This window comes from Neoarius graeffei, chromosome 11 (assembly GCF_027579695.1).
Source record: "Neoarius graeffei isolate fNeoGra1 chromosome 11, fNeoGra1.pri, whole genome shotgun sequence".
Taxonomy (NCBI): Eukaryota; Metazoa; Chordata; class Actinopteri; order Siluriformes; family Ariidae; genus Neoarius; species Neoarius graeffei.
Genome location: NC_083579.1, coordinates 16,779,528 through 16,804,102, shown reverse-complemented (window position 1 = coordinate 16,804,102; position 24,575 = coordinate 16,779,528). Strand labels below are relative to the sequence as shown.

Genomic DNA, 24,575 nt, shown 5'->3' with positions numbered 1-24,575 from the left:
CAGCCCCATTGCCACCTCACAATGTCTTGCTTTTGCTAAAACCTTATTCTTTTGTGATATGCCCTCAAAATTAACCCTAGGCCACATTAAATTAATGTTCAACTAAACAATGAATAATTGAATAATTCTTGATTGATGATGAATTGTTTGCAGTATTTGCTCCCTCCCCAGACACAATGGACATAAGGAAATTCTTTACAAAGAAGTGGAAAGTAAGTCAAAATTTCCCCACAGGACAAAATTTCCCCACAATGGAAATGTTAGTTCAGTTAGCTGGTTAGTCAATGTTAGGAGATGTTTATTGTTAGCTATCATTTAATTCAACCCCAGTATGCCTACCTTATTGTAATGCCAAGAATGAGGTCAAATCTGCTCTGATTATATTTATTGATTCCCTGTTGTGATTTGAAGAACTTGTTTTGTCTGGTCTTTGCCAGTTTTCTGGAAAGTAACATGGGAAATCAGTGTATGGGGAAGGAATAGTAGAAAGGAAAGCAATGGAGAGAGATGGATGTTATTCCAGGTGGATGGTGAAGGAAAGGGGGATAAAAGTTATGAAGTGGTAGAAATTGTGGTGGCACCAATGTAAGGAGTTATATCTATAAATCTATTTGTTATACTAATCTGTAAATGTTACTGTAGTACCACCATTGCATGTAGGTTGACAAAACTGCACTTGTTCATTGTGTGAAGTTCTCTTTTATGTGTCATTGCTTGACAGTGTGATTTTGTGTGAAAAAAGTAAAATGCACCCACTAAAGTCACTGCTGGTGGTTAACAAAATTGCACCTGTTCATTGTGTGAAGTTGTTTTTTATGTGTCACCGTTGCTTGACACAGTGTGATTTTGTGTTATGAAGTTTGCATGATGCTATGTCATGCCTGTTCATTGTGTGAAATTATGAATATTCTTATTTTTAAACATACAGTTGAGTGTCACTATTGCTTGGTACAGTGGCATGTTGTGTTACATCTAAAACTAAATAAAAAAGGAAACACAAAATAAAAAGTAAAATGCACCCATAAAGTCATTCTCTAGCCACTTTATCCTATTCTACAGGGTCGCAGGCAAGTCACTGTTGATGATAAATTGTGTCACATTCATCTCATTATCTTAGGCAGAGTAGTGGGTTTAAAAACAGGCTGATGAATATATGGACTAGTTAAATGAGGACTTATTGTTGAGTCTCGAAAATAGTCATTGAATTAAGTGACTTTTGAAGGTAAAATTACGTGTTTAACAACCTGTTAAAAATACACCAGAATGCAGGAAATGGCATCTAATTAATTAAACATTTTCTGGGGGAGGACCCCTGCCAGTGTGTCCCCCCCACATTAAAAATGCTTCTGACGCCCCTGGTCACCAGTTAACCTAACCTGCACATCTTTGGACTGTGGGGGAAACCGGAGCACCCGGACATGGGGAGAACATGCAAACTCCACACAAAAAGGCCCTCGCCAGCCACGGGGCTTGAACCCGGACCTTCTTGCTGTGAGGCGACAGTGCTAACCACTACACCACCGGGCGGCACGGTGGTGTAGTGGTTAGCACTGTCGCCTCACAGCAAGAAGGTCCTGGGCTTGAGCCCAGCGGCCAGCGAGGGCCTTTCTGTATGGAGTTTGCATGCTGTCCGCATGGGTGTGCTCCAGTTTCCCCCAAAGGCATGCGGGTTAGGCTAATATGTTACCTCTGGGTGATATTATTCGTAAACATTGTATTAGTTTCCACTGTTATGCTGATGACACACAGTTGTATGTTTCTGCAAAACCTGATGAGAGACACCAGCTTAATAGAATTGAGGAATGTGTGAAGGACATTAGACACTGGATGCTTATTAACTTCCTTCTGCTTAACTCTGACAAGACTGAAGTACTTGTACTAGGACCACATGCAGCTAGAAGTAAGTTTTCTGATTACACAGTAACTCTGGATGGCCTTTCTGTTTCTTCACATGCAGCAGTAAAAGACCTTGGAGTGATTATTGACCCCAGTCTTTCATTCAATACTCACATTGATAAAATCACCCAGATAGCTTTCTTTCATCTCAGAAATATTGCTAAGATAAGAAATTTAATGTCACTACATGACGCGGAAAAACTAGTTCATGCTTTCGTTACCTCCAGGTTGGATTATTGTAATGCCTTACTGTCTGGATGTCTGTCTGGATAAGTGCATAAACAAGCTCCAGTTAGTTCAAAATGCAGCAGCAAGAGTCCTTACTAGAACTAGAAAATATGACCACATCACCCCTGTCTTACCCACACTGCATTGGCTCCCAATCAAATTTTGTATTGATTATAAAGTACTACTATTGACCTTTAAAGCACTGAATGGCCTCGCACCACAGTACCTGAGTGAACTTCTGGTCCTCTATGACCCACCACACCTACTTAGATCAAAAGGTGCAGGCTATCTGCTGGTACCTCGTATAGTGTAGGCTACATCAGGGGGCAGAGCCTTTTCTTACAAAGCCACACAGTTATGGAACAGCCTTTCAAGTAATGTTTGGGAATCAGACACAGTCTCAGCATTTAAGTCTAGGCTGAAAACATATCTGTTTAATCAAGCCTTTTGTTAATGGTGTTTATGAGGTAAAGGTGTAGATCTGGAGGGTCCTCAGACATAGAGTGTTTTGGTAAACTGGGATGTATGGATGCTGTCAGTCCCCCACTCGCTTGCTCACTCGAGTTTGTTGACGGTGTAGTGGCTGGCTGCTTTATGTCCCGGGGCTCCCTCATGTCTGTGTTACCTTCTGGCTCTCCCCTTTTAGTTATGCTGTCATAGTTAGTTGCCAGAGTCCCTGCTTGTACTCAGTGCAATATGTATACTGTTCCTACTTATTCAGGTGACATTGGGCATACCTAACAACCTGTGTTTTCTCTCCCTCCTTCTCTCTCTCTCTCCCCCCCAAATATGTCCCTCTGAGTTACATGTTGGTCCTGGGATCGAGATACTGACCTCTTCTGCTCCTCGGACCTGCTTGATCCTTCCTGGTGCCCTGTGTCTGGTTGGAGTCTCATCACATCGCTCCTGTGGACAGTTGAAAGTCACACCTGGAGGACGCTCTGGACTCTTACGTACAGTAATGCTTTTATGGCTGAGGACTACAGTTGACTTGCTAACTTTAGGACTGTAGTTGTCATGAACAGTTTTGCACTCAAGTTTCCATCAATGAAGAGTTTATAACATCAACAAAACTGACTTCATGTTAAAACTGTTAATGTTATAGTCATGTTGTCTGTTGTTGCTCAAATGAGGATGGGTTCCCTTTTGAGTGTGGTTCCTCTCGAGGTTTCTTCCTCATGTCATCTGAGGGAGTTTTTCCTTGCCACTGTTGCCACAGGCTTGCTCATTGGGGATAGATTAGGGATAAAATTATCTCATGTTTTAAGTCGTTCAAATTCTGTAAAGCTGCTTTGCGACAATGTTTATTGTTAAAAGCGCTATACAAATAAACTTGACTTGACTTGACTTTACTTAATACTGGAGCAAAATTAACCAGGAATAAGTCTACTATAGACACATGCACACCTGCAGTATGTAGTAGCAACGACTTCATGAATTTTTATAATGACAAAATTGAAAATCTCATCTCATTATCTGTAGCCGCTTTATCCTGTTCTACAGGGTCGCAGGCAAGCTGGAGCCTATCCCAGCTGACTACGGGCGAAAGGCGGGGTACACCCTGGACAAGTCGCCAGGTCATCACAGGGCTGACACATAGACACAGACAACCATTCCCACTCGCATTCACACCTACGGTCAATTTAGAGTCACCAGTTAACCTAACCTGCATGTCTTTGGACTGTGGGGGAAACCAGAGCACCCGGAGGAAACCCACGCGGACACGGGGAGAACATGCAAACTCCGCACAGAAAGGCCCTCACCGGCCACAGGGCTCGAACCCGGACCTTCTTGCTATGAGGCGACAGTGCTAACCACTACACCACCGTGCTGCCCAAAAATTGAAAATATCTGACAAAAAAATTCAAATTACTAATATAAGGTCAGACAGTTTAAGTGACCCTGTAGTCAGCAATATAACTATCAGATCAGCAATTAGAATGTTTTACTCCCATTAGAGAAATTGAAATACTTTCATTAATCTCCACATCAAAATCCTCAACTTGTGTACTAGATCCCTTACCTACACAACTATTCACGTTCAGTAAACGGCTGATTCTTCCACGCTGCACAACTGAGAGACACAGGAAATCATTCCTACCTGTTGCAGTCAAGCTGTACAATGCCACTGTATAACTGTGGTACACTGTCTTACCATGTATACTGTATCCTTAACTCAGATGCAATATATATATATATATATATATATATATATATATATATATATATATATATATATATATATATATAATCATTGTGTATAAAATCACTTCATTTTGCTTTTACTTCAGTTATTAAACTTATTTAAATTTATTTTATTTATTCTTTTTTCAGACAATTTTATCTTCTATTTTTAGACATGTTTACTTCTTCTAGACTGGTACCAAAATTCAAAGAAGTGCTTATTTAAGGAGTTAAAGGCATTTTTGAGACAAAGTCGGCAAACAGTCTTATTTTGTCAATTTGGGTGTTCCAAATTCAAATCTGCAATATGCCGAGCTCTATCTGACCTCTGTTGACCTCTAGAGGTCATTGAACTTTGGGCCTGTAAACGTCTCAGCTGAACCCAGTTTCTCAGCTTTCTAAGGAATGAAATGTACTAAAATGATTAATGAAGTTAGCAAATGGCCTTGTTTGTTAAATGTTTGGGTGCTGAATTCATTTTTCATTTGTAAAACGACATATGACCTCTGATAACCTCAGGGTCATTAAACTTGGCCTATAGGCCTATGCATTTAACGCCATTTTTAAACTGACTTTACTCCCCCAAAAAGAATATGAACAGACAAAAAACAAATAGAAAGGAACAAATACAACATTAAATGCCAGGCCATGTACATGTGACTTACTTTTCACAATGAGAATGCCTAGGCGATCACCTTACATAACATTGCATTACATTTAGCGGTTATTGTTTATACAAAGCTACTGAAAAAAGGACAGATTCAGCAGCATACAAAATGTGGGGGCATACAGGGTATACAGGTTAATCAGGGTTAGTATATATGAGTTTTTTTCTTTGTTGTTTGTTTTTTGTAAAGGCTTTACCCCGTTTAAAACAAAACAAAAAACAAACAACAAAGAAAAAAACTCATATATACTAACCCTGATTAACCTGTATACCCTGTATGCCCCCACATTTTGTATGCTGCTGAATCTGTCCTTTTTTCAGTAGCTTTGTATAAACAATAACCGCTAAATGTAATGCAATGTTATGTAAGGTGATCGCCTAGGCATTCTCATTGTGAAAAGTAAGTCACATGTACATGGATTGGCATTTAATGTTGTATTTGTTCCTTTCTATTTGTTTTTTGTCTGTTCATATTCTTTTTGGGGGAGTAAAGTCAGTTTAAAAATGCCGTTAAATGCATAGGCCTATAGGCCAAGTTTAATGACCTTGAGGTTATCAGAGGTCATATGTCGTTTTACAAATGAAAAATGAATTCAGCACCCAAACATTAACAAACAAAGCCATTTGCTAACTTCATTAATCATTTTAGTACATTTCATTCCTTAGAAAGCTGAGAAACTGGGTTCAGCTGAGACGTTTACAGGCCCAAAGTTCAATGACCTGTCAACAGAGGTCAGATAGAGCTCGGCATATTGCAGATTTGAATTCGGCACACCCAAATTGACAAAATAAGACTGTTTGCTGACTTTGTCTCAAAAATGCCTTTGGGTGTCACAATTCTGGATTTTGGTACCAGTCTATTCTCTGATTCAGGAGCTTGGTAACAAATTTGAATTTCCCTCCGGGGATTAATAAAGTAATTCTGATTCTGATTCAAACAGATAATACCTGAAGTAATTGAACCGCTTCTAAAAATAATAAATTCTTCTCTTAAGATCAGCCAAATCCTTTAAACTAGCAGTTATCAAACCCCTGATTAAAAAACCTGACATTGATCCCTGTCAGCTGTCCAATTATCGGCCAATATCAAACCTCCCCTTTATCTCCAAGATCCTTGAAAAAGCTGTGGCACAGCAGTTATGCTCATATTTACATATGAATAACATCCATGAAATGTATCAGTCAGGATTTAGACCTCATCATAGCACAGAGACAGCACTGGTTAAAGTAGTAAACGACCTACTGTTGCTGTCTGATCAGGGCTGTGTCTTGTTGCTTGATCTTAGTGCAGCATTTGATATCATTGATCATTCCATTCTTCTGGATAGACTAGAAAATGTTGTGGGAGTTAAGGGAACAGCCCTCTCCTGGCTCAGCTCTTATTTAACTGATCACTATCAGTATGTTGATGTAAATGATGATTTTCTAGACATACTGAGGTTAAGTTTAGTGTTCCATAAGGTTCTGTCTTGGGTCCATTGCTTTTTTCTTTATATATGTTACCTCTGGGTGATATTATTCATATGCATGGTATTAGTTTCCACTGTTATGCTGATGACACACAGTTGTATGTTTCTGCAAAACCAGATGAGAGACACCAGCTTAATAGACTTGAGGAATGTGTAAAGGACATTAGACACTGGATGCTTATTAACTTCCTTCTGCTTAACTCTGACAAGACTGAAGAAACTTGTATTAGGACCACATGCAGCTTGAAGTAAGTCTTCTGATTACATAGTAACTCTGGATGGCCTTTCTGTTTTTTCACATGCAGCAGTAAAAGACCTCAGGGTGATTTATTGACCCCAGTCTTTCATTCGAAACTCACATTGATAACATTACCCAGATAGCTTTCTTTCATCTCAGAAATATTGCTAAGATAAGAACTTTAATGTCACTACATGACGTAGAAAAACTAATTCATACTTTTGTTACCTCCAGGTTGTATTATTGTAATGCCTTACTGTCTGGATGTTCCAATAAGTGCATAAACAAGCTCCAGTTAGTTCAAAGGGATGGATTAGGGATAAAACTGGCTCATGTTAAAAGTCATTCAAATTCTGTAAAGCTGTTTTGCGACAATGTCTATTGTTAAAAGTGCTATAGAAATAAACTTGACTTATACCGATATATAGGGCAGCACAGTGGTGTAGTGGTTAGTACTGTCGCCTCACAGCAAGAAGTTTCCGGGTTCGAGCCCAGTGGCTGACGGGGGCCTTTCTGTATGGAGTTTGCATGTTCTCCCTGTGTCTGCGTGGGTTTCCTCTGGGTGCTCCGGTTTCCCCCACAGTCCAAAGACATGCAGGTTAGGCTAATTGGTGACTCTAAATTGACCATAATTGTGAATGGTTGTTTGTCAAAATGGGCCCTGTGATGACCTGGCAATTTGCCCATGGTGTACCCTGCCTCTCACCCATAGTCAGCTGGGATAGGTTCCAGCTTGCCCACAACCCTGTACAGTAGGGCTGAACAATTTTAAGAAAAAATTGAATTGCAATTTTTCTGGCAGATATTGTGATTTCGATTTCAACCACAATTTTTTTTTCTTTAAATCAAGTTTCAGTGCAAATTAATTAATACAATGAATTCCATAAAGCTAATGCAAGAATGAAAACTGAGGTCAACAGATTTCAAATGTAGGCCTGTTTATTAACATTGAGTGCCTGAGGAACAAGTTATAATAACTTAAAATAATAAAAAGACAGCCATCTTTCTTAAGTAAACTTTTGCTTCTTTTACTTTTCCCATCTACAACATATCAGACATAAAAAAAGGTTGATCAATGGCTCAGCAGCATCAAAATATTGCACTTTTGTAAAAGAATGTACATAAGCATTATAAATTATAACTAGAGCCAACAATTCCCCTGTGGGAAATAAGAGTGATGCAGTGGTTGTAGCAGTCGCTATTGCAGGGCCCCTCCCTCCTGTGTGTGTGCGAGAGAGAGAGAGCAGCCCCTCCCCCACCCGCGCGCTCAGAGACAGAGAAAGCGCAGTTTCTCCTCACAGTGCTCCCTCCAAACAACGGGGATTTACACGAAAACGGGAGGAGATATTCACAAAATTCTTTCACACTGAGTGCCACAAGGCTTTCCTGAACATATTTTTTTTGTCTGTAGTGTAAAAAATGAGGACAATTTATTGACGAAACAAAACATGAGTCAGTTTAGGAGCACTGAGAAAAAACGCAGCTTTGACTATCCCAAAATCGTGTTGTCTGAGATCGCGATTTTCGGTCGAAAACGATAGATTGTTCAGCTCTACTGTACAGGATAAGTGGCTACAGATAATGGATATATATATATCAGTGGCGGCTGGTAGTCTTTTAAACAGGGGAAGCTGGTCGGTTATGATATTTCCAGATTTTAAAAGAAAAAACACATCAGTTTTGCCCACACTCTTGCATCTGATCTGGCTGATTGTTGGCAGGGTCACAAACTGTGAAATAACAGGTTCTTTTGGCCATTAGCCTACTGTCCAATATACATGATGGTGGTGTTGGGGGGGTATATTTTAACATTTTATACTTTAAAATTGTGGCATGTTGTTTAAAAAGTGATCATTATTGAAAGCAGCTCTTTGTCGGGAACCTCAGCATTCAATGACACTTTCCCTATATTTTACTTATTTTGACTGAGAAATGTTTTATTGACAATTTTGATAACCCTTCACTTTTAATCCAGGTCTGTGAAATGTTCTCGGCTGTGTTTTTGTTTAAAAATGTTTTCAAAATTGTAGCGGTGTTTAATTCATATCCAGAAAAATATATATTCCAATATAATATACTCAGCATAAACATTTTAAACAGATTCTATATTTTTTGGTCCATCCATGACATTACTAGCCTATTTACTGTTGTTGATGTGGGTCACTTGCTGTTAGCCAATTCACTTTCTCGTACCAGGAGAGCTGAAAGGAACGAGTATTATCCCCGACCTTTTTCACCAAGTCAATTTGAGGCGTTGGTCTACCCTGCTCTTTAATTTTAATTTTTTCCTCGAAAGGAAGACTGGCAAATGGCTTCGCCAAAATTAAATGAGCAATGCTTGGCATCCGTGCGCAGCTTTCTTGCTAGCTGACTAGCCCCCTCAAGTTCAAGTTCAGTCACTCAAATAAACGAAATTTCTAGAACTAAGATAGCAAACTTGACAACACTATATTTACACTTTATTTACAATGAAAATATATACAAAATAAAAAAGCTGGTAGAAACCGTATGTAATGAATGAAATCGAAATGTAAGCTGATCTCTTACAATACACCACCCAGTGTTGCCAGATACTGCTGACGTTTTCCAGCCCAAAATATGTTCAAAACCCACCAAAATGCACCTAAATCTTCCGAATCTGGCAACACTGCACAGCACTCGCGAATCCGCATGGGACTGAACTGAAATTCACCGCTGCCTGTCTATAGTTGAAACGAGCTGTCAATCAAAGAAAATATCCAGCTGCTTTCACCAATCACCAGTCTCTTCGCGGAAAGCTTTGCCTTGTCCCTCCCATGTGAGGCTGGGAGTCCGTGGGCGGGCATTTTCGCAGTATTTGTCCAATAACCGTCTTGCATTTTGAGATTGAAAAGCGCATAGCTCCCAAAGGCCGTTGAACTCCACTGACGCTGTTAGGGTTTTGCTGGGATTCGAACCTGGTTCGTTGGTGTGATGATCCAGCAAACCCCCACTAGGCCACCAGGGGGATGACTCAAATGCAGAGGCGTGAGGCGGAAGTAGAAAAAGAATCAAAAGGTTTATTTATACTATATACACTATATACAGGGCAAAACAAAAAAACAACAAAGAGTATAATCTAACACTGGGAAGACAAAGGGAAAAATAAAATATCAAAAGTTTAAGGTCCAAAAAGGAAAAGGCAAAAATGCAAAAGCTCAGAAGATCACAAAAATAAAAATATCCAAAGGTACAAATCAAAAGCCAAAAAAACAGAAAAGCAAAGTGCAAAACAAAGAACACGGTACAGAGGAAACTGGAGATAAACATAACAGCACAAAGACTCCGTGACAAGAGGACTGAACTCAGGGGTATAAATACACAAACTAATTAAGGACACAGGTGAAGATAATTAGGACTAAACAGGCAATTAACAAAAACACAAAACACAGGAACAGTGGCGGCCTCTAGAGGCCAAAATAAACATGACACGAAAAGGAAATAACAGCGGCCTCTAGAGGCCAAAACAGTCCTAGTCCTAACAGACGCTGGGAGTCCGTGAGACTCCGTGGGCGGGCATTTTTGCAATATTTGTCCAATAATCGTCTTGCATTTTGATATTGAAAGCGCATAGCTCCCAATGCCATTGAAGTGCACTGAGTCCACTAGATATTGCAAGCCACCGCGGACCCGGCGGGAGTCAAGCAGGCGATTCACAGTGAACACAGTCTGCCCCTGGAAGATGCGGGGGGGTGGGGGGTTCCTAGGGGCAGGGGCATACGTAGACGTCAGTACGGGCCGCAACAGGGAAACATGGAAAGTGGGGTTGATCCTCAGAGTCCGGGGCAACTGGAGCCGGTAGGAGACAGGGTTCACCCTGCGCACCACCTTGAAGGGGCCAATGTAGCGAGGAGCAAGCTTGCAGTTCTCCACCCGCAGCGGAAGGTCCTTAGTGGACAGCCAAACCCGCTGCCCAGGGCGGAAAGTGTGTGCAGGTCTTCTATGGCGGTTGGCCTGAGTCTGGTTGGTTCTGGAGGTCTGTATGAGGGTCTTCCTGACCTTGCTCCAGGTCTTGTGACACCGTCTCACATATTGGTTGACCGAGGGCACCCCCGCGTCCTCCTCCTGGTCCGGGAACAGAGGTGGCTGGAACCCGAATTGGCACTGGAATGGCGACAGCTTGGTGGCCGATGACTGCAGGGTGTTGTGGGCGTACTCTGCCCATGGCAGCCAGGTGCTCCACGATGTCGGGTTATCCATAGCCAGGCCTCGCAGGGTGGTTTCCAGGTCCTGGTTGAGCCTCTCCGTCTGACCATTGGACTGTGGGTGAAACCCAGAGGAGAGGCTGGCAGTGGCTCCGATGACCTTGCAGAACCCGTGCCACACTCGGGAGGAGAACTGGGGCCCTCGGTCTGAGACGATGTCCTGTGGAAGACCAAAGACTCGGAAGACATGATTAAACAAAAGTTTCGCTGTTTCAAGAGCAGAGGGAAGTTTGCACAGTGGTATGAAGCGGCAGGCCTTGGAGAATCTGTCAACTATGACCAAAATGACCGTGTTACCTTGTGACTCAGGGAGACCCGTGATGAAGTCGACTGCCACGTGGGACCAGGGATGCCAGGGAATGGTCAGAGGATGCAGGAGACCCTGGGGACGCTGTCGTGGGTTCTTGGTTCTGGTGCAAACCTCACAGGACAGGACAAATGACCTTACTTCCTGCTCCATGTTAGGCCACCAGAAGCGTCTTTTCAGGAAGTCCAGGGTCCTCCGAGCTCCCGGGTGGGCGGTGAGAGGGGAAGAGTGACCCCACTGGAGAACCTTGGCCCGGGCTTGATGTGGGACATACAAGAGGCCCGGTGGCCCCGTCCCAGGACCGGGGTCCTGGCGTTGGGCTCGTCGGACAGCCTCCTCAATACCCCAGCGGACAGGGGCCACAATCCGGGACACAGGGATAATAGGCCCAACTTCATTCTCCCTGTTAGTGGCAGAGAACAGCCTGGACAGTGCGTCAGGTTTGGTGTTCTTGGAGCCGGGGCAGTACGAGAGGGTGAAGTCAAACCGACTGAAAAACAGGGCCCACCTAGCCTGTCGAGGGTTAAGTCTCTTGGCTTGCTGGAGGTACTCCAGGTTCTTGTGGTCAGTCCAAACCAGGAATGGATGTTGCGCTCCCTCCAGCCAGTGCCTCCACTCCTCAAGGGCCAGTTTGACCGCTAGCAGTTCTCGATCCCCCACATCGTACCGGGACTCCGCAGGACTCAGGCGGTGGGAGAAGTAAGCGCAGGGGTGCAGCTTCCCTTCCGAACGTTGAGAGAGCACCGCGCCGACACCACTGTCCGAGGCGTCCACCTCCACGATGAATGGTTGGGAGGTGTCCGGGAGGACCAGAATGGGTGCCGTGCAGAAGCGGTCCTTGAGGTCTCTGAACGCCTTTTCCACCTGAGGAGACCAGACATAAGATCCACCTGTCCCTTTGGTGAGGTCTGACATGGGTGCTGCCACAGAACTGAAGTTCCTGATGAACTTGCGGTAGAAGTTAGCGAATCCTAAGAACCGCTGAACCTCCTTAATGGACTTGGGAGTAGGCCAATCCCGGACGGCCAGGGTCTTGGCAGGGTCCATTTGGAGTTGGCCTGTCCATACAATAAATCCCAGAAAGGAGACCTCGGGAACATGAAATTCGCATTTCTGGGCCTTGGCGAACAGATTGTTCTGTAGCAGCCTCTGGAGAACCTGGCGGACATGGTGGCGGTGCTCCTGCATGGTCTTGGAGAAGATAAGGATGTCGTCGAGGTAGACAAAAACGTACAGGTTAATCATGTCCCTTAAGACGTCGTTGATTAGGGCCTGAAAAACAGCTGGTGCGTTGGTGAGTCCGAAGGGCATCACCTGGTATTCGTAGTGCCCAGACGGGGTGTTAAAGGCAGTCTTCCACTCGTCTCCCTGTCGGACACGGATGAGGTGGTATGCGTTCCGTAGGTCCAATTTGGTGAAGACGGTGGCGCCTTGGAGCAGGTCGAAAGCAGTGGACATCAGCGGAAGGGGATATCGGTTGCGCACAGTGATCTTGTTCAGGCCCCTGTAGTCAATACATGGTTGGAGCCCCCCATCCTTCTTGCCGACAAAGAAGAAGCCGGCACCAGCAGGTGAGGTGGAGGGTCGAATGAACCCAGAGACCAGGGCGTCTTTGAGGTATTCCTCCATGGCCTTGCGTTCTGGCTGAGAGAGGGAAAACAGTCTGCCACGAGGAGGGGTAGTCCCAGGGAGCAAGTCGATGGCACAGTCGTAGGCCCGGTGCGGAGGAAGAACGGCGGCCCTGCTCTTGCTGAATACCTCCTTGAGATCCCAGTACTCTGTGGGAACTTGAGATAACTCGGTGAGATCAGGGGACTCGGCAGGAGACACAGGAGGGCTAGAGAGCAGACAAGAGGCATGGCATGCAGGGCCCCATTCCACAACCTGGCTTGTTACCCAGTCTATGCGAGGGTTGTGGCGAGTAAGCCAAGGAAGGCCTAGAATAACTGGGAACTCAGGTGAGGGAATCAGGTGCAGGGATATTTCTTCCTTGTGACCTTGAGACTGGAGGAAGACTGGAGAAGTAACTTGGGTGACTCTTCCATCACCTAACGCTTGGCCATCGAGGGCAGACACAGACAGTGGGACTTCAAGAGGTGCGGTCGGAATATTGATGCTTTGGGCGAAGTGAATATCCATAAAGTTCCCAGCCGCCCCTGAGTCTAACAAAGCCTGACAAGAGTGGACAGACTCACCCCAGGAGATGGAGACCGGGATGTAGATTCCTTGGCCAGGGAGTCCGGGAGAGAGGGTAGGCCCCATCACAACCCTCCCTCGGCTGGACGGGGCGGTCCTTTTCCCAAGAGTTCGGGACATGATGCTCGGAAGTGACCAGGCTTGCCACAGTAGATGCAGCACTTGTCCCTCCTTCTGCGCTCCCTCTCAGATGCGGAGAGGCGAGTACGACCCACTTGCATGGGTTCTGGACAGTTACTGAAGGAGGTAGACGGTCTCCAGGTAGAGGTAGGGAGGCTGGGGGGGCTCAAGGCTTAGTGGCGTTCTCTCATCCTGTTGTCCAGACGAATAGCATGTGAGATGAGGGTTTCAAGGTCACTTGGGCATCCAATAGAGGCCAGACCATCCTTGATGGGGTCAGACAGACCATGGTGGAAGGCTGACACCAGGGCAGTCTCGTTCCATCCACTTACTGCTGCGAGCGTTCGGAACGAGATGGCATAATCTGCGACGCTTCCTCCTTGCCGGATGGACATGAGCTTTCGGGCTGCGTCGGTACTGATGTCCGCCTGATCGAAGACCCGAAGCATCTCTTCAGAGAACAGCTGGAAATCAAGGCACTCAGGTCCCTGTCTTTGCCAGATAGCAGTAGCCCAGGCTCGCGCCTTACCAGCTAATAAGGTGATCACAAAGGCAATCTTGCGGCGATCCGTAGTGTAGGTGGTAGGCTGAAGCTCAAAGGTGAGTTGACACTGGGTAAGGAACTCTCGGCACTCACTGTGCTTGCCGTCGTACCTCTGTGGTGCAGGAAGGCTGGGTTCGCAAGGTGAAGAAGGCAGCATGGCAGGAGGCACAGGAGCAGGAGCGGGAGCTGGATCAGGAGATGCAGGCAGAGATGTCAGCTGTGCCAGGGTTTTCCCGATTTGCTGAAGCAGTTCCTCATGGCGAGCAAGGGCCTCACGTTGGCTGGTGAGCGTACGTCCATGAGCGTCCATGGTTGCTCCGAAGCGTGTCAAAGCTGCCGTAATTCCCTGAAGGTTGGCCGGGTAGACAGTTGAAGCAGCCTCTGCTGAGTCGGTCATGACGGAGTCTTTCTGTTAGGGTTTTGCTGGGATTCGAACCTGGTTCGTTGGTGTGATGATCCAGCAAACCCCCACTAGGCCACCAGGGGGATGACTCAAATGCAGAGGCGTGAGGCGGAAGTAGAAAAAGAATCAAAAGGTTTATTTATACTATATACACTATACAGGGCAAAACAAAAAAAACAACAAAGAGTATAATCTAACACTGGGAAGACAAAGGGAAAAATAAAATATCAAAAGTTTAAGGTCCAAAAAGGAAAAGGCAAAAATGCAAAAGCTCAGAAGATCACAAAAATAAAAATATCCAAAGGTACAAATCAAAAGCCAAAAAAACAGAAAAGCAAAGTGCAAAACAAAGAACACGGTACAGAGGAAACTGGAGATAAACATAACAGCACAAAGACTCCGTGACAAGAGGACTGAACTCAGGGGTATAAATACACAAACTAATTAAGGACACAGGTGAAGATAATTAGGACTAAACAGGCAATTAACAAAAACACAAAACACAGGAACAGTGGCGGCCTCTAGAGGCCAAAATAAACATGACACGAAAAGGAAATAACAGCGGCCTCTAGAGGCCAAAACAGTCCTAGTCCTAACAGACGCTGGGAGTCCGTGAGACTCCGTGGGCGGGCATTTTTGCAATATTTGTCCAATAATCGTCTTGCATTTTGATATTGAAAGCGCATAGCTCCCAATGCCATTGAAGTGCACTGAGTCTGGGCTGCATCGCGCTGTCACGAGGGGGAAAAACTCACGCACACATTAGGCGAACTGGGGAAAGTTATAACGGAATGATTTTGCACTGTAGTTGGGTTGAGCACATATATTTCTATGATTCGATGTTCGTCATTTTTAGAGGAGGCTGAGCCTCCCTCGTTGTCTTAGAGCAATCGCCCGTGAGATATATATATATATATCCATTATCTATAGCCGCTTATCCTGTACAGGGTTGTGACGAGGGCCTTTCAGTGTGGAGTTTGCATCTTCTTCCCGTGTCTGCGTGGGTTTCCTCCCACAGTCCAAAGATATGCAGGTTAGGTTAATTGGTGGCTCTAAATTGACCGTGAATGTGAATGGTTGTTTGTGTGTCTCTATGTGTGTGCCAGCCCTGCGATGAGCTGGCTACTTGTCCAGGGTGTACCCTGCCTCTCGCCCATGGTCAGCTGGAATAGGCTCCAGCTTGCCCCGCGACCCTGCATGGGATAAGTGGTTACAGACAAAACAACAATATATATAATCAGTTCAGTTATTGGAAGAATGGTTTCTTCTGTACCCGAGTGCCATGGAATATTACTCACCTGTACTATGGACATTTCATTTAAATGTTGGAAAAGTAAGTTTTCTTTATTCTACCTTCTTTTTAAAAGTAATATGGAGTATGTTTCAAACAGTTTAAGGTTTTTTTCTCCCACTTCAAGTACTGAATAAATGTAATTATTCATCCTTTCATTGCTCGTGTCAGTGAATTTAATGGAGTATAATCTGCCTTAACCCTTCACTTCAGTTTCCCATTAATGTTCAGGAAAACAATTTCACATCCTTCAGTTCAAGCAAGTATTAATCATGACACAAAATAGTATTTCAAACATATAATATCGCAACCCAGCAAACACAAAAACGTTTATATAACGTTGTATAAACGTTTGGCTAACGTTTCAGAAACGTTACAAAATAACGTTTATAAAACAAAAATTTGTGGACAATTTTTTCGTTTATAAACGTTTGAAAAAACGTTATATAAACGTTTGAAAAACATTCTGGAAACCATCATACAACATTCTGGAAACGTTTCAGAAACGTTTTTTAAAACATTGTATAAACGTTTCTTAAAACCATTTAAAAACAATAGTAAAACGTTTCTTTAATGTTTTAGAAACGTTATTAGAAACATGTTAATACCTCATCTCATTATCTCTAGCCACTTTATCCTTCTACAGGGTCGCAGGCAAGCTGGAGCCTATCCCAGCTGACTACGGGCGAAAGGCGGGGTACACCCTGGACAAGTCGCCAGGTCATCACAGGGCTGACACATAGACACAGACAACCATTCACACCTACGGTCAATTTAGAGTCACCAGTTAACCTAACCTGCATGTCTTTGGACTGTGGGGGAAACCGGAGCACCCGGAGGAAACCCATGTGGACACGGGGAGAACATGCAAACTCCACACAGAAAGGCCCTCGCCGGCCCCAGGGCTCGAACCCAGGACCTTCTTGCTGTGAGGTGACAGCACTAACCACTACACCACCGTGCCGCCCATGTTAATACCTGTTAAACTTATAATATAACAACACATTTTTGTTATTGCACTTAAGTTTATTTCATTCCTCTTTGCAAGTTCAACAAAAGCAATTTGAGAGCAGAGGTTTTTTTACATAGACAATATTCACATTTACATATAAAGCCCTCATGAACAGCAAAAATGATAAAGATACTAGTATTAAAAATTTATCTAAATTTATTAAAGAAGCCTTGCTACTAAGAACCAAAACATTAAAGTTAACATAATCATAGCAAATGTGCAAAATCAGTTAAAAGTTGAAATAAAAAAGCAAATTAAATCAAATAAGTTGTTTGGCCAAAGCTGCGAGCCTTCGATGAAGGAGATTTTCTAAGATAACTTCTAAGTGGACCCGGCCTTCTCGATCTTGTCCCAACAGCAACACGCTCAAAATGGCACTACTTCCGGTCCCTGCGCCTGCGCAAAGACGTAGGTCGCGCAGGCGCAGGGAACCAGCGAACAAAATGCCAGGGCCAAAAGGGCGTGTATTTTAGCAAATATAAAACAACGAATGGTTGTCTCATCTCATCTCATTATCTCTAGCCGCTTTATCCTTCTACAGGGTCGCAGGCAAGCTGGAGCCTATCCCAGCTGACTACGGGCGAAAGGCGGGGTACACCCTGGACAAGTCACCAGGTCATCACAGGGCTGACACATAGACACAGACAACCATTCACACTCACATTCACACCTACGGTCAATTTAGAGTCACCAGTTAACCTAACCTGCATGTCTTTGGACTGTGGGGGAAACCGGAGCACCCGGAGGAAACCCACGCGGACACGGGGAGAACATGCAAACTCCACACAGAAAGGCCCTCGCCGGCCACGGGGCTCGAACCCAGGACCTTCTTGCTGTGAGGCGACAGCGCTAACCACTACACCACCGTGCCGCCCCCGAATGGTTGTCTATCCAAATTATTCAAACCATACTTGATAATTACGAGACTAGAGCCACACATTTAATGATTTATCTATCTATCTAGATCTACATCTAAAAAATATTTAGCTAGATCGAAGGTTTTTTTTTCAATGTTTATTAAACGTTTATACAACCACTTATTTTCCATAAAATTATTCCCATGTTTTTTGATACTTTTTAAAAACGTCATCATGTAGTGTTTATAATCACACAATTAATTGTAGAAATTTTAATATTATCTGTTTTAGCTAGAAGTCTCCGTATATGTATAACGTTTTATAAACGTTTCATAAATGTTGTGAATGAAACGTTTTAAAGAGAACGTTTATAAAACGTCAATGAAACGTTACTCATTGACTGATTATTTTGATAATTGTAATACAATCATTATGACATCTTAATATCTAAAAATACCAAGAGATGATAAAAAATGTGCCACGGGTCAGCAAATATGACTTTATTAAATTTTCACCAACGTTTCATAAACGTTTAATAAAACCTAACCTTAATGCAACCCAAATGAAACGTTTTATAAACGTTTTGTGTTTGCTGGGAACCTGAATCTTTCACAGACGTATAGCCACAAGATGGTAGCAAAACATCAGACACATTCTGGCTGCAGTATCGGTAATAATATAAAACCATAACCACATGCATTTATTAAAGACCAGAGAAATATATAAGATTTCATAATGAAGGCCATGAAGGAAGAAGTTTAGTTTGGCCTGTCGTTGAATTCTCTTAAAATACTTCCAAATCATATTTTACACATAAAAGTGGCCAAGAATATATTCAACATGAAGACGTTACAGCCACCATGTAAAAGATACTAGTTCACTGATACATGAATATTAATTTCAATTTTTACAGATGTTTATTCATATTACAAACCTAAAGTTCTCACTGTACTCTTTGTATGCTAATTTGAAGTGTAGAGAAGGTGTGGTAAATGCAGGTAAATTGAAAATAAAAAAAGAAAGAAAAAAATAAAAGGAAGAATTTCTTTAGTGGCAGTGTGTCACTGGGAAATGTACTCAAGTTCGGATGGAATGAACATCATCATCATCATCATCATCAACAACATCAAACCAAATAATGCTGAAGTTAGAGTAGTTTGTACACTGTACAGTCAGTCAAAAGTTTGGACAACATAGGCTGAATATATTGTTGGATGTCATATTAAAAAGGTTGAAACTTGTTTCTAAAAAATAATGCATGTATTACATCATTAAGATAATTTTGTTGGAATTTACACATATTTAAAATGCATTACTACCAGATCCAAATTACAGTAAAATATTAACATAGTAAATGTTTTAATTTTATAATCTATAGTTTACTTTAGTAAACTATTGATTTTTAAAAAGCATCATTTATCTTGGGAGGCACGGTGGTGTAGTGGTTAACGCTGTCGCCTCACAGCAAGAAGGTCTGGGTTCGAGCCCCGTGGCTGGCAAGGGCCTTTCTGTGTGGAGTTCGCATGTTGTCCGTGTGGGTTTCCTCCAGGTGCTCCGGTTTCCCCCACAGTCCAAAGACATCCAGGTTAGGTTAACTGGCGACTCTAAATTGACCGTGAATGGTTGTCTGTGTCTATGTGTCAGCCCTGTGATGACCTGGCGACTTGTCCAGGGTGTACCCTGCCTTTCGCCTGTAGTCAGCTGGGATAGGCTCCAGCTTGCCTGCGACCCTGTAGAACAGGATAAAGAGGTTAGAGATAATGAGATGAGATGAGAAAAAAATAAAAGGAAGAATTTCTTTAGTGGCAGTGTGTCACTGGGAAATGTACTCAAGTTCGGATGGAATGAACATCATCATCATCATCAACAACATCAAACCAAATAATGCTGAAGTTAGAGTAGTTTGTGCACTGTACAGTCAGTCAAAAGTTTGGACAACATAGGCTGAATATATTGTTGGATGTCATATTAAAAAGGTTGAAACTTGTTTCTAAAAAATAATGCATGTGTTACATCATTAAGATAATTTTGTTGGAATTTACACATATTTAAAATGCATTACTACCAGATCCAAATTACAGTAAAATATTAACAAAGTAAATGTTTTAATTTTATAATCTATAGTTTACTTTAGTAAACTATTGATTTTTAAAAAGCATCATTTATCTTGGGAGGCACGGTGGTGTAGTGGTTAACGCTGTCGCCTCACAGCAAGAAGGTCTGGGTTTGAGCCCCGTGGCTGGCAAGGGCCTTTCTGTGTGGAGTTCGCATGTTGTCCGTGTGGGTTTCCTCCAGGTGCTCCGGTTTCCCCCACAGTCCAAAGACATCCAGGTTAGGTTAACTGGCGACTCTAAATTGACCGTGAATGGTTGTCTGTGTCTATGTGTCAGCCCTGTGATGACCTGGTGACTTGTCCAGGGTGTACCCTGCCTTTCGCCTGTAGTCAGCTGGGATAGGCTCCAGCTTGCCTGCGACCCTGTAGAACAGGATAAAGAGGTTAGAGATAATGAGATGAGATCATTTATCTTCAGTATAAAGTCTTAACTAAATATTCTTTCCTCACATCTAGGATGGAGTATTGCACCACATTACAGGTTTAGTCTACTAACTAGTTAAAACTCTCAACTCACCTCATCTGTTTATTTCCATTCAGTTCTCGGGATGTAGATTACTTGATAACCCAAATAGATTACAGGTGACTAATGGTAGAATATCCCACTAACTAATAAGTGACTAAAATAATAATGTTCAAGTCATTAAGACCACTTACAGTATGTTTTGTTTACCATCATTCTGTCAGCCATGTTTACTCATCTGTCTTTACTGAGTGGGGAAGAAGTTTTTGTTTGTTTGTTTGTTTGTTTGTTTTAAAGCTTTTGCTCTGTGTCTGAGTGAGAGTGCTGAGGGTACCTCCATTTATACACAGTAGATCAGTTTACTAGGTTGCTGTGAATAGTGCCAAGAGGATCCTAAATCCATTACGATTTGGTTTAAAAAAGTTTTCTTTAATTTTTAAAATATAATTAATGAAAACATTAACATTATCAAATAACACAATGATGCTAAGGAAAGCAAAATCATTTTATATTTTCAATTCCTAACAGTATTCTTGATTAAAGTTTGCACACTCAAACTTTTGGCATCTTCTCAACAACTTTACCTGGGAAGAGGTCGATCGATCGATCGATCGATCGATCGATCTATCGATCGATCTATCGATCTATCTATCTATCTATCTATGTTCCCAAATAAGCCAAGCGTTTGCTGGATGTATCTCCTAAATTCTAATAAAAACTACTTATTTGTTGAAGCACTTTAATTTCAAGTAAAAACGACTTCTTCAAAGTACAGTAACTAAAAGTACAGTAAATAAATGTGTGTTTAATATGTAAACTTGTCTTCAAATGTTTAATACAATAAAAAATATGTCCAGTCCAGTGTTTCCAGCAATTTTGACTGGTACTGTACAAATCAGCACGAATATTTCCTTTTTTTTTAATGGATGGTTGGTTTGATATAACAGCTCCCATTCAACATTTTACTGTGGTTTTTAATTACTATAACGAGGTATACACTCCTTTGCATAATGCTGTACTAAGATGCTTGTTTAAAATTGTTTAAAATAGAACATCTTCAATTGTTAAGACTAATATGAAGAGATAATTTTATTTTAATTACTGTGTGCAGCCATAATATACAGTATAATCTACAAAAATCTACTCCTAGCCTCTGAAATAAATATTAACATACTAAACATTCCTAATCATATTCAACCCAAACAAGTAACAATCATTTGTTGCTTACAAAACCCCAAGAGTGAGTGTCTGGTGGTCCAGCTGTTATATGGTTGTGTAGTGCTTCCCGTAATTGGTCAGCTTCATTTTCTCAGGCAGGATGATATGTACAGAATGCTCCTTGTCATTGGCCCCTAGGAGGAAGTTTCTCTGTTTGCGCGTTAGCTGGCTATACTTTGCATTTGCCAGCCACGCCTCACAGCGATTTAAGTAGATGATGCTTGTGGTACCCAAAACCACCAGGCAAGTGAGCAGACCCAAAATAACAAAGCAGATAACCTGGCTCCATGTGGCCAGTGGACTAGAGGAATGCACAGACTCTTTCATGGCGATCTTTAGGAACTCGTGCTCAGGGTGTCTCAACAGCTTGTTGAAAGGATGCGCAGGGAGACTATAATGCTGGGCAGGATGGCCTAAGTTTGCAGGTTTAAACTTGGCTTTTAGTTTGAACTCCTGGACATGAATGTCACACAATGGTCCTGTTATGCCAGGTGCACAGATACATTGGGTTCCACTGACAGTCTCAGTTAAGCAGGTTCCCCCATTCCTACAGGTGCTGTCAGAGCATGAAGCCAGACTAATGTTGCAAATGGGGCCAGAGAAAGCAGGAGGACAAATGCAGGTGGAGACAAATCCACGAACAATGCAAGTGCCGCCATTTAGACATGGGCTGGACTCACAGGCGTCATCAATCTCACAGAAATCTCCAGTGAATCCAGGAGCACACAAGCAAGATGAGTGACCGTCAAATCCATTACCATCCACACAGGTTCCACCATTCTGACATGGAGAACTGGAAATAAAAACAGACTTAAGCAAATCATTTTCAGCAACACTGCTCTAACAAAATATGATTCTGTACGTATTTGATCTCCTTCACTGAAGGAATCTCAGGGTGAGTCTTATTTGCAGTTAAATTGTTGATCAATATTATCAGTTCCATCTTGTCCATGAGGATTTATTTTTGGACATTGGTGAATTATGGGAGCCAATGAACCAGATTACTATAATAATAATAATAATAATAATATGACGGGGCGGCATGGTGGTGTAGTGGTTAGCGCTGTCGCCTCACAGCAAGAAGGTCCGGGTTTGAGCCCCGTGGCTGACGAGGGCCTTTCTGTGTGGAGTTTGCATGTTCTCCCCGTGTCCGCGTGGGTTTCCTCCGGGTGCTCCGGTTTCCCCCACAGTCCAAAGACATGCAGGTTAGGTTAACTGGTGACTCTAAATTGACCGTAGGTGTGAATGTGAGTGGGAATGGTTGTCTGTGTCTATGTGTCAGTCCTGTGATGACCTGGCAACTTGTCCAGGGTGTACCCCGCCTTTCGCCTGTAGTCAGCTGGGATAGGCTCCAGCTTGCCTGCGACCCTGTAGAACAGGATAAAGCGGCTAGAGATAATGAGATGAAATTAGATAATATGACACATTGATAACAGTGATAGAAATATTTATATGACCACTACAAATTGGTCTTTCACTTTTTCAGTATTGATCAAAGATCGGTGTTACCCGTTCACTGGACATTGTCCTTTCTTCATCTGGCAGTTGTTGCCTGCGTAACCAGGAGGACAGATACACAGATATCCACCTTTTTCTGTTTCAATGCAGGTTGAATTGCCATAACAAGGCTTTGATGCACACAGATGGCTGTCTAGAGCCAAAATAAAGAATTCATCTTATCATTCATTGCTTTACAGTAATTATCTGGTTTAGACAAGGCAATGTTCTATGCATAATTCCTGATCAATAACTGGGTCTCACCTTGGTCACACTGACTGCCCAGCCAGCCCTGTTCACACACACACTGCCAAGCTCTTTCACATGATCCATGAACACAGCCAGGGAAAGGAATGCACTGCTCACATGTTGCACCCTTCCAGCCAGGGTTACACCTTAAAAACAAACATTATTGCTATCACCATTTTATAATATATACACTACCTCATTTGCATAAACCTCAGCTGTACATCACGTGCAAGAGTCTTCCTTATTTTCATACTCTTTTAAGAAATGATGAATATACAAGACATACAGGTGTATTTTAGCCAAGTTTGTGAAGTCAAACACATACTTAAGGGAGATATAGTTTCCTTTTCTTGCCATGCAATGTACAATTTTAGGAAGCTAATGATAGCACGTCAAAATGCATGCTGTATTTAATGCCTGGATATACCTGCACTCTCCGTTGTCACACACCCCATTGGCAAGATTGCAATCAGATTCGCATTCTGCAGCTATACAGAAATGCATTATTATTATTATTATTATTATTATTATTATTATTATTAAAAAAGAAGAAGATGGTTAATTAACATTAATTGTGATTGATTCAATGTTATTCTGTGCACGTAATGTGCGCGCGTATCAACAGACTTCAGGAAAATCCATTCGAGTGGATGTGATATCTTAATAACAATAATAAAAATAGTGTGATGAAGAAGATACACAAAACATACAAAATAGCAAAAATCAAATTTATAAAAACGCAGAGAGGGGATTTACCTTTGTCAAGGGCTGCAAGGCCGAGTAGAAATGAGCATAAAATGGTCAGAAATCCACACACACACATCCTCGGGTTTGGGTTAAGTCCTGAAACACATCTCAATGACACAAAGTTCACTCTCTCATCACAAACACTCAGTGCACAAGCACTACGAGGCCGGAGGTGAGGTTAATAACGCACTTCCAGATGCTTCCTTCTTCTCCTTGTGTCCAAACTGCACGCGCTCCCTCCGAATCAGCAAAGTGCATCAGCACCGAAAGTAGATCAGAAATATTTCAGAGATATTTCACAGCATTAATGTGCACAGGAAATGAGACACACTTCATCCTGCAGCTCATTACTCCTTTGAGATAACAAGAGAGTTCTGTTTCCTAAGCAGCAATAAATCCATCAAGCACAAACGCGCACTGCTTTACACACACACACGGGCTCCTCCCAACTGAGACTATTGGAACTGTCCAGCACACACACCTGAATAACCAGTGCCAGATTGGTATCAGTTTGGTGCCAGGTTAGTGCCAAGCCCTTGGAAAAGTGCAGCTACTGACGCTCATCTGTATTGTCTTCAGCAAAACGGAACAACCCAATGGTTTGGGTTTATAAATGCCCACTGCGACACATGTACAGTATATGTTTTAAAGCA

The 24,575-nt window shown here is 42.6% G+C and overlaps 1 protein-coding gene across 2 annotated transcripts; it reads right to left on the bottom strand.

Annotated features, from left to right (window-relative positions):
* Positions 1-18,117: 18,117 nt before the first annotated feature.
* Positions 18,118-24,322, bottom strand: LOC132893769 (protein delta homolog 1). 2 transcript variants are annotated; one of them, XM_060932903.1, is made up of 6 exons: positions 23,932-24,322; positions 23,603-23,663; positions 23,191-23,321; positions 22,939-23,080; positions 21,440-22,222; positions 18,118-20,111 (listed from the first exon to the last, which is right to left on the bottom strand). In XM_060932903.1, the coding sequence occupies exons 1-5, from the start codon at positions 23,996-23,998 to the stop codon at positions 21,475-21,477; spliced, it is 1,149 nt and encodes a 382-aa protein (XP_060788886.1). In that variant the 5' UTR covers positions 23,999-24,322; the 3' UTR covers positions 18,118-20,111; positions 21,440-21,474. The 2 variants fall into 2 exon arrangements, with proteins under 2 accessions (XP_060788886.1, XP_060788885.1); XM_060932902.1 differs by lacking the exon at positions 18,118-20,111 and having other exon boundaries at positions 20,765-22,222.
* Positions 24,323-24,575: the final 253 nt, after the last annotated feature.

What these genes read in the sequence shown, in the direction of transcription:
- LOC132893769 (XM_060932903.1), bottom strand. Translation starts at nt 23,998, where the DNA reads ATGTGTGTGTGTGGATTTCTGACCATTTTATGCTCATTTCTACTCGGC. An exon ending in CCTTGCAGCCCTTGACAAAG is followed by an intron (nt 23,664 to 23,931) that starts GTAAATCCCCTC and finishes ATTTCTGTATAG; the next exon opens with CTGCAGAATGCGAATCTGAT. An exon ending in GGGCAGTCAGTGTGACCAAG is followed by an intron (nt 23,081 to 23,190) that starts GTGAGACCCAGT and finishes TTTTGGCTCTAG; the next exon opens with ACAGCCATCTGTGTGCATCA.